This window comes from Rhinopithecus bieti, unplaced genomic scaffold (genome assembly GCF_001698545.2).
Source record: "Rhinopithecus bieti isolate Rb0 unplaced genomic scaffold, ASM169854v2 scaffold_9981, whole genome shotgun sequence".
Lineage (NCBI taxonomy): Eukaryota > Metazoa > Chordata > Mammalia > Primates > Cercopithecidae > Rhinopithecus > Rhinopithecus bieti.
Window position 1 is genome coordinate 5,291,685 of NW_016806838.1, and position 9,768 is coordinate 5,301,452.

The following is a 9,768-nucleotide window of genomic DNA, read 5'->3' on the forward strand; positions in this document are numbered from 1 at the left end:
TCGCGCCGCGCCGCAGTCTCCACTGCCTCCCTAGGAAGCCCCGGGCGGGCGGGCGGGCGGGCGGCGGAGCACCGGGGCTGGGGGCGGGGATCCGGGCAGAGCGCGCACCCAGACCTCCTCATTCCTTATGAGCGTCTAGAAATTCCCCTTGACAGTCCTGCAGACTCTGGCTCCCCTAACCCACCTCTACCCTCGCCGCCCTGGACACAACATCGCATCTCCTGGAGCCCTCAGAACCCCCTCACTCGCTCAGCAAATCTGCTATGCGCACGGACCCAACATTTCTCTTGGATGCTCCCAAATGCTTCCGCTGCCCGGAAATTCCTAGGATCCCTCATATCCCTATTCTCCTTGCACTATCCAAAATGCCCACATCCAAAATTCTTGCTCATGTTTCCCCAAACGTCCTCATACGTTTTCAGCCCCCCACACCCCCTCTAACTCCTGCCCCTGATCCATAACTATCCGAGACCAGAGGCCTCTCCCCATTTCCACTCAATGCAGTCCTTCCTCAGTGAGCTATATGATACATCCTGATATCTTAAGGAGAAGAGATGGTGATAGGGAAGTGCAACCCCTCCCCCATCTTGCACCCTAGAGTTCTTGGTGCCCTCGCCCTCCCCCCACCCCGTCGGTGGCTCAAGCCCCAGTATTTTCCCAGCAACTTGTCTTTAGTCCTTGCACACCTCCCTGAGCCTGCTTCTTCCTTCCAGAAAATAAGCCAGACCAAGGGGATGGGGTCCTTTTACCTGGAAGTTGTCCAAGGTTGCAGGGTGCAAGGGGCCCTGGGAAGTATTGTTTCTCCAGAGCAGGAATGTGGAATGTCCAGGGGTCTGCAGGGTCCTGGCTTGTTGACTTGTTTACCTTGGGCTCAGATGCCCTGAAATTTTGGCTTACTGTTAACATTTATGTTGAAATTAGGCCTTTCAGAGCTTGGGGTGCAGAAAATCTATCAAGCTTCCAAATGCGAAATTGAAGCAGCCTGTCTTGGAAGAGGAACATGTCAATTTTAGTGATGTTTGTCTTACATTTTAACCTCTACAAGTTATTTAAGCTAGAAGCTCCCCAGTTTATAGATGGTTTCCCCAAAAACTAAGACCTTAGGTGGGAGTTGGGGGGTTGACTTAGGTCTCCCAGATACTTAGTAGCAACAAAACTGACTGGAATATTGGTTTCCTGAATCTTAAACCAGTGCTCTCTCTACTATATCACTGTCCTTTTGAGAAAGCTCTTTGTAGAGTTAAAGTTCTCTGCAAAGGTAAGGTGATGGTTTTGGTGTTTGTTGTAACAGGACTCAGAGGGAGACCTAAAGTGACTTAAAAGGCCTTGGCCAGGCGTGGTGGCTCACACCTGTAATCCCAGCACTTTGGGAGGCCGAGGAGGGCAGATCACAAGGTCAGGAGATCAAGACCATCCTGGCTAACATGAGGAAACCCTGTCTCTACTAAAAAAAAAAAAATTAGCCGGGCGTAGTGGCGGACGCCTGTAGTCCCAGCTACTCGGGAGGCTGAGGCAGGAGAATGGCGTGAACCCAGGAGGCAGAGCTTGCAGTGAGCTGAGATCGCGTCACTGCACTCCAGCCTGGGCGACAGAGCGAGACTCCGTCTCAAAAAAAAAAAGGCCTTGGGTTGTCTTAGACTTCAAACTCATTGATGCTCCGGGAGTCTGTCCCTCTCAGGACCCATGGGGCTTGGAATTTGTGCTCCCTTTGCCCTTGATTTTTCTTTCTTCATTGGTGTTTTTGTCCCATTAGGGCTGAAACAGATATCCAGGTGGGATGGACTGCCAGGTCAGTTTCATTAACAGTTGGGGATGAAGATAGAAGGTTTTATTAATCAGTGTCTCTGTTTCCTATGCTAGGTGAGCCCCAGGTGTATCCCAGAGGGATCCGGGTGACTTCTCTGCAGACTGTTTGCCATGACAGCCCAGCAAGGACGGGGGGAATAAAGTGGGAACCCTTCCCCATGCCCTTCCCAATGGCCTGGGTGAGGTAAGAGCTGTGTATAGGAGTCAGTTTTATGGCGTTTCCCAAGTTGGGAGGAACAGAGGATACAGGTCACCTGGTTATTCAAAGCTTTACCATTCAGCAGGAGTTCTAGAAGAATAGCTAATCCTGCAGATTGGATTGTAGGTTGTGACAAGTTGCAACCCCTTAAAACTGCTGCTTGGTATTGGTCCATGCGTTTCTTGTTCCCTTAGGTCATTCAAGCCTGGGTGGTATCCTCTTCATTCTAGGTACAGCCCTGACTGTTGACATATAATCCAAGTACCAGAATCCTGGAGGGAAGAGCCAAATAGTAAGGCCTCTGGTCTCCCCTTCAGACAAAGGGAAGCAAACCTAGCATTTTTTTTTTTTTTTGTGAAGAAATATCCAATTGAGGTTATTAAAATTGTGCACTGTTTTAAATGTTCAGTCTTCCGAATGTATCTTTTTGATCACAATGTAACAACTCATTCGAAGAGGGTATCAAAAAGATAAATTTGCGCTGGATGTTGGGATGGTAGTAAGGGAGAAGAGAGAACTTGGATGAAGTAGAATGGATGAGATAAAAAGGGAGGAAAAAAGAGACAGGTACAGGCCAAAGTATCTGAGACCCCCCAAGTGACAATTTCTTTGCTGAATCCAAATAAGGGCCTTGGGTTGGCACCCACCTCCATCTGCTATAGATCACTTATCCTGGGCCCCTGCTTTTCTTCCTGCCTATGTCCTTCCCTTGTCATTACATGGGTCAGAATCCTACATACTTCTCAAGGTCCAGATCGAATGTTACCTCTGAGAAGCTCTCTCCCCCATCAGCATTCACCCTTAACACATTGTAACTTGAATTAAGGTTTATCAAATGTGTGTCTGACCTGGATTGAGAATGTGAAGTCTTTGAGGGAGGGTATGTATCACACAGTCTCTTGGACAGAGTAGGTGATCACAATGAGGTGCTTCTTCCTGAGTTCCCCAGAGCAGGGTTTTTTGAAGCTGAAGTTGGTGACCTGCATATCCCATATGTTTTTCCCAGGGCAGGCTGGCTGCTCTGACACCATGGGGAGCTGCTGCAGCTGCCTGAACAGAGACAGCGTTCCGGACAACCACCCCACCAAGTTCAAGGTACCCAGAGCCCTCTCCTCTCCTGCGTTCCCAACATGGCCTACTGGGCTCAGACACAACTTAATGGAGTTGTCTCTGCTTCTCTAACAGCAAATCAAATGCCAGGCTGAGTTGTAGGCTTATGGAGACTTCTCAAGCTTACACCCTCTCAAGTAGCCTAAGGAAAAGAGGCCCAGACCACTGCTGTTTTCATGGCTCTTGATATTACCGAGAATGAAAAAATGCCATAATGATGCTTTTGGAACTGTTGTCAGTGTGTTTTTATACCTTTATATATCCCCACTTTTTTTTTTTAGAGAAAACAAAATTCTGTATTTGTGGGTTAATATATGTAAAGTATTTAAAATAGTGCTTAGTGGCCAGGCACAGTGGCTCACGCCTGTAATCCCAGCACATTTGGAGGCCAAGGTGGGCGGATCACCTGAGGATCAGGAGTTAGAGACCAGACTGGCCAACATGACGAAACCCCATCTCTACTAAAAATACAAAAATTAGCCAGGTATGGTGGCACACGCCTGTAATCCCAGCTACTTGGGAGTCTGAGGCAGGAGAATCACTTAAACCCAGGAGTTGGAGGTTGCAGTGGGCCGAGATCACACCAGTCAGTGCACTTCAGCCTGGGCGACAGAGTGAGATGCCATCTCAAAAAATAATAATAATAAATAAATAAAATTAAATAGTGCTTAGCACACAGTAAGCACAACATTAGTGTTTGCTGTTTGCTGTGGGAAGCTGAGGCAGACCCAAGTCCACCTGTGCGCTCCCCTGCCCCACCTCTCTGTAGAGGGAGCCTCCTTCCTCCTCATTCTGGGGCATCTTGAAGCACATGTTTCTCCAGCCCACCAGAAGAGGGAGCCCTCAGCAAGGGCATGTAGCTGGGGACAGGGTAGAGGAGATATGTATTGGTTCTGCCTTGGGCTTGACTTTTCTAGGTCAGGGTGTCCCAGTCTCAAGATTTTGAATTTGCAATTGAACTCCTTCCCCATTAACACCTGGCCCTTGGATACTAAGCCATGGGCTGTCTGGGGTCATCTAATGTTTGTTATCTAACCGACTGACCTTGGGAGGTCAACTACCTACTTCTTCCCTCACTGTCCATATGACAAAACTCAGCCCCAGAGAAGTGGGATTTGCCCAGTGAACTGCCGTGGGTCCATGAAACTGCTTCATATAGTTATGTAGCATTCAGTAGAGTCTGTGATAGTCAGATGTGACCTTTGGTTCCCCACCTCTTGTCCTGCATCAGATTGTCTCCCAGTGGCTCAGGGAGCCATGCGAACACTTGTTGGACTCTCTCATTGACCCTTCTGTCCTCGTCCTCTCCCCTCCAGGTGACAAATGTGGATGACGAGGGGGTGGAACTGGGCTCTGGGGTGATGGAGCTGACGCAGAGTGAGCTGGTGCTGCACCTGCATCGGCGTGAGGCCGTCCGCTGGCCCTACCTCTGCCTGCGGCGCTATGGCTATGACTCCAACCTCTTCTCCTTTGAGAGTGGCCGCCGATGTCAGACAGGTCAGGGTGAGTACCAGGCCCTGCTCCACCGTGGGATAGGGGCTTATGCAGGACTCTAGGGTTCCTAATGTACAGATTAGCCCTCAAGAGGTTAATGTTGTCCCCATCACCTGTGGGCAGTAGAGTGTGATGTATTCTCCCTGCAGTCAGAGGTCAGGGGTGGTAGGTTATTCCATGAGGTCAAGGCTAGAGCCAGCCACGGCTCTCTGAAGGAGTGGCATAGTCTGGGTTTATCTCTTAGGATTCAGACGTAAGCTGTGCAAAAGGAATACTGCATGGGATTGTGTTCAGTGCAGTTTGGGATTATGACTATGCAGAGGTGGAATGAAGAAGCTTCTCTGATGAGGCTGCCAACAAAATAGTGAGCCTCTGAGGTCATGTTTGCTGGAGGAGACATCCCTCCATACATCTTACCCTTGGAGTTCATGAGGCAGAGGCATGGGCACTGGGTGAGCAGGCAGAGTGGGCAGAGATATTCTTGCTTCTAGTGATGTTTGATCTACACTTGGGTTCCCGGGGGGCTACCCCTGGCCCCAGCACAGGGTTCTCTGCAACTCCAGGCTTTCCCAGTCTTTTGTATTTCTCGTCGTATTTTGCCAGAGTAGTTCTTTTTTTTCACTATTTCCTCCCCATCCTATTTGTGCAAACCACAGTTATCCCATTCCACAGCCTAATTGTGTCTTACTTGTGGGTATATGCACAGGCACACCCCAAGTAGACTCCCCTAGGTCCCAGGTCCCCCTGTTACAGAGGGGAGTGTAGGAGTCCAGGCTGGCCCAAGACCCCAAGGGCATCTTTGAGTCCCCTGATTCACAGACATTCAGCCCAGTCCTGCTGTTCCTGGGACCTTGAGTTGCAGCGTTGCAGTTTGAAGGGCTGTAAGGCTGGCTGCATTGAGGAGCCATGTGATTGCCTTGCCGTATTTGCCTTTATCTAGTCTGCCCATCATTTCTTTCTTCCCACACCAGAGTTTAATGTATGAGGTCAGGGACCTATATACAGTAGGCATTCGCTTTCTGGCCACGCACTGGGCTAATAAGTGAATAAGCAGGGAACAGAGTAGACCCTCTTGTCATCAGCGATCTGAGGGCTGGTGCTCTGGATGGAGCTTTTTTACCTAGGAAGCAGGGGGTGTTAGGCAGAGGAAGATGGGGGCAGCATGTGAGGTAGAATGTTCACTCACCTGGCCGGGCGCAGTGGCTCATGCCTGTAATCCCGGTACTTTGGGAGGCCTAGGTGGGTGGATCATGAGGTCAGGAGATTGAGACTATCCTGGCTAACATGGTGAAATCCCGTCTCTGCTAAAAATATAAAAAATTAGCTGGCTGTGTTGGCAGCCGCCTGTAGTCCCAGCTACTCGGGAGGCTGAGGCAGGAGAATGGCGTGAACCCAGAAAGCGGAGCTTGCAGTGAGCCGAGATCACGCCACTGCACTCCAGCTTGGGCGACAGGGTACCCTGGTACCCAAGGTACCCTGCCCCACCACACCCACACCACATTGAACACTCCAGCTGTATTCCTCTGAGGTGAAATCATTTTCATAAGGATGTGTGAGTTCAGGTATCACAAGAAGAGAATCAAAATCAAGGTGGAGGCCAGGCATGATGGTTCACGCCTGTAATCCCAGCACTTTGGGAGGCCGCAGCAGGTGAATTACCTGAAGTCAGGAGTTTGAGACCAGCCTGACCAACATGGTGAAACCCCATCTCAACTAAAAACACAAAAAATTAGTTGGGCATAGTGTTGGACACCTGTAATCCCAGCTACTTGGGAGGCTGAGGCAGGAGAATCTCTTGAACCTGGGAGGTGGAGGTTGCAGTGAGCTGAGATCGTACCATTGCGCTCCAGCCTGGACAACGAGTGAAACTCCGTCTCAACAAAGAAAAGAAAAAGGATGCTCGGGATGAGAAGAGGCTTTCCTGCCCCGCAGGACTGGGACTGGAGTTCAGGGACGTTTCCTGCACATTATGCATCTGTTGAGCTCCTCTGGTCCTTCCCTATTGCCCAGGGTCATTTCTTCCTCTCCTTCTCTAGGAATATTTGCATTTAAGTGTTCCCGGGCTGAGGAAATCTTCAACCTCCTTCAGGATCTGATGCAGTGCAACAGCATCAATGTGATGGAAGAACCTGTCATCATCACCCGCAGTAGCCACCCCGCTGAGCTTGACCTCCCTCGAGCCCCCCAGCCACCCAGTGGTGAGGAGACCCCAGTGTATACACACACACAGGCCCAGGAAACACAAATCTTGGAGGGATGAGTCAAGCTGGCAGGTTAGGGGAAGGCTGGGTGAGCCAGCCTTCCAGGACAGTTGTCCATGATCAGAACTGTTCTTGAGGATCGATAAATCCTGGGCTGGGCTAGGTGACTCAGGCTGAGGATGTTGAGTCCTGGGCCTTGTATTGACCAATGGTTGGGCAGCAGACAGGAAGACTTTGGGTTTCCATAGAAACGGCAGTCTGGAGTTTTTTTGCTTTCTTCCTGTGTCTATTGGGTCATCCCCATATACTTTCCTTGCTAGTGCAGGCATCTCTGGCCATGACCGTATTCTGGAGAGGGTCCTACAATTTCTGCTTATTCAGTCATTGAATTCAGACCAGGCACCTGCTTGGTGTTCTGCTTGGTGTTCTGCGCTCCCTGGACTGGCCCATGGCGGGCAGGAGAAATAGAAGCACAGTCCCTTTTTTTTGAGGAGCTTTCCTGGACCTTACTTGCAGACCTAGAATGAAGCAAAGGGATGGTCCAGTGACAACAAGATGTGCTTCACGCATTTTGGGTGAGGCTATAATGGAGACAGTGGTGAGGTGCTTCAAGCTGAGCTTGAGGGAAAGGGCAGGGTTTGAAGAGCAGAGGAAAGACGAAGGATAATGGGGGCTGGTGGCTCAGTGGGGTTTAACCACTGCGAGGCCCTGAGAACATCTCTCCTCCATTGGAGGAGTCCCAGAATGCCGCACACACAGCTGCAAGTGGTTGTCAGGTGGCTTAAGTTCCCCTCCCCTGGACTTGTCTCCCCTGTGTCCAGCTCTAGGCTACACTGTCTCCAGCTTTTCCAATGGCTGCCCTGGAGAGGGCCCACGATTCTCAGCTCCCCGGCGGCTCTCAACGAGCAGCCTACGGCACCCCTCGCTTGGGGAAGAGTCCACCCATGCCCTCATTGCTCCTGATGAGCAGGTGAGCAAGCAGCCGGCCAGCCCCTACCCTGTTGGTCTGGGTGGGGATGAGGGATAGGAAATAAGGCCACCTCCTCCCAGTAAGGATCACGGGAAGGGGAAGAACATTGTTAGGGTCCCTTCCTGTCCCTAAAAGGGAGTAGCTTCCTTGGAAGAGTTGGAGGACAGGGAAGAAGAAACTGCAGCTCTTTTTCTGTGTGCTTTTCTTCTCTCATCCTGTCCTTTCTGTTCTCTTTTCTCCCTGCCCTGGGACACTCCTGCCTCACTTGGACTCTCTGTCCCCAGTCCCACACCTATGTCAACACACCGGCCAGTGAAGATGACCACAGGGGCCGCCACTGCCTGCAGCCCCTGCCTGAGGGTCAGGCACCCTTCCTCTCGCAGGCCCGGGGTCCTGACCAACGGGACCCACAGGTGTTCTTGCAGCCAGGCCAGGTGAAGTTTGTGTTGGGCCCGACCCCTGCTCGGCGGCACATGGTGAAGTGCCAGGGCCTCTGTCCCAGCCTCCATGACGCCCCACACCACAATAATAACAATGAGGCCCCTTCCGAGTGCCCAGCCCAGCCCAAGTGCACCTACGAGAACGTCAGCGGGGGGTTGCGGCGAGGGGCCGGCTGGAGACTGAGCCGAGAGGAGCCGGGCTGGAATGGCCTTGCCCACCGCCGGGCCGCCCTGCTGCACTATGAGAACCTGCCCCCGCTGCCCCCTGTGTGGGAAAGCCAAGCCCAGCAGCTGGGAGGGGAGGCTGGGGATGATGGGGACTCAAGGGATGGGCTCACCCCCTCTTCCAATGGTTTCCCTGATGGTGAGGAGGATGAGACCCCACTGCAGAAGCCCACCAGCACCCGGGCCGCTATCCGCAGCCACGGCAGCTTTCCTGTGCCACTGACCCGCCGCCGCGGCTCCCCAAGGGTCTTCAACTTTGATTTCCGCCGGCCGGGGCCCGAGCCCCCAAGGCAACTTAACTACATCCAGGTGGAGCTAAAGGGCTGGGGTGGAGACCGCCCTAAGGGGCCCCAGAACCCCTCGAGCCCCCAAGCCCCCATGCCCACAACCCACCCTGCCCGAAGCTCAGACTCCTACGCCGTGATTGACCTCAAAAAGACAGTGGCCATGTCCAACCTGCAAAGAGCTCTGCCCCGAGACGATGGCACCGCCAGGAAAACCCGGCACAACAGCACCGACCTGCCTCTGTAGGGACATCCCAGTCCTCACCACCCTCTGCCCCACCGTGATCCAGCCTCTGCCTCACACTCCTGTCCTCTGAACCCACCCTCCCCAGGGTTCAGGGTTGCTTTGCAGAAGGCATGGAGGTGGGACTAGATGCTTCCCTGTGCTGGCTGGAGTCCCCAGAGATATCAGCCGCCGAGTCTCCTGGTCTGTCTCCAGGCTGGGGAGAGAAGGGTGACCAGGCGAGGAGGGAGCCGAGACATCAACTGTGAAGGGTTCCTGTGATTGCGTTTAGTGCCCTCCCGTTCTGTCCATTTGTCTTGTCTGCTGACTGTCTGTGTGTGTTTTTTTTGGTTGGAATTTTGAAACATTTTGTACCTGTTGATTTTATTTATCAGTTTATTTTTCTATTTATTGTTGTAAATGTAATTTAACATATTTATTATTAATATAATTATTTTTAAATTCTGGCCCAGTGGATATCATCTTCTTAGGGAATCTTTTCTGGTGTGGTACTGGGTTGGACACAGGGCAGGCCTAATCGAGGTAAGGGTTTCACTCTGGGGAATTTGGGGCAGTTATGGTTTTTGTGACAAGTCCATGTTTTTTTTTTTTTTTTTTTGAGACAGAGTTTCGCTCTTGTGGCCCAGGCTGGAGTGCAATGGCGTGATTTCAGTTCACTGTAACCTCCGCCTCTCGGGTTCAAGCAGTTCTCCCGCCTCAGCCTCCCAAGTAGCTGGGATTACAGGTGCCTGCCACCACGCCCAGCTAATTTTTGTATTTTTAGTAGAGATGGGGTTTCTCCATTGTTGGCCAGCC

At 51.7% G+C, this 9,768-nt stretch overlaps 1 protein-coding gene across 2 annotated transcripts; it reads left to right on the top strand.

Annotated features, from left to right (window-relative positions):
* The first annotated feature begins 112 nt into the window (after positions 1–112).
* Positions 113–9,419, top strand: FRS3 (fibroblast growth factor receptor substrate 3). Of its 2 annotated transcripts, XM_017878268.1 has the most exons (7): positions 113–1,017; positions 1,861–1,990; positions 3,012–3,100; positions 4,432–4,618; positions 6,646–6,807; positions 7,632–7,780; positions 8,065–9,419. In XM_017878268.1, the coding sequence occupies exons 3-7, from the start codon at positions 3,035–3,037 to the stop codon at positions 8,974–8,976; spliced, it is 1,476 nt and encodes a 491-aa protein (XP_017733757.1). In that variant the 5' UTR covers positions 113–1,017; positions 1,861–1,990; positions 3,012–3,034; the 3' UTR covers positions 8,977–9,419. The 2 variants fall into 2 exon arrangements, with proteins under 2 accessions (XP_017733757.1, XP_017733758.1); XM_017878269.1 differs by lacking the exon at positions 113–1,017 and having other exon boundaries at positions 1,613–1,990; positions 4,432–4,612.
* The last annotated feature ends 349 nt before the right edge of the window (positions 9,420–9,768 follow it).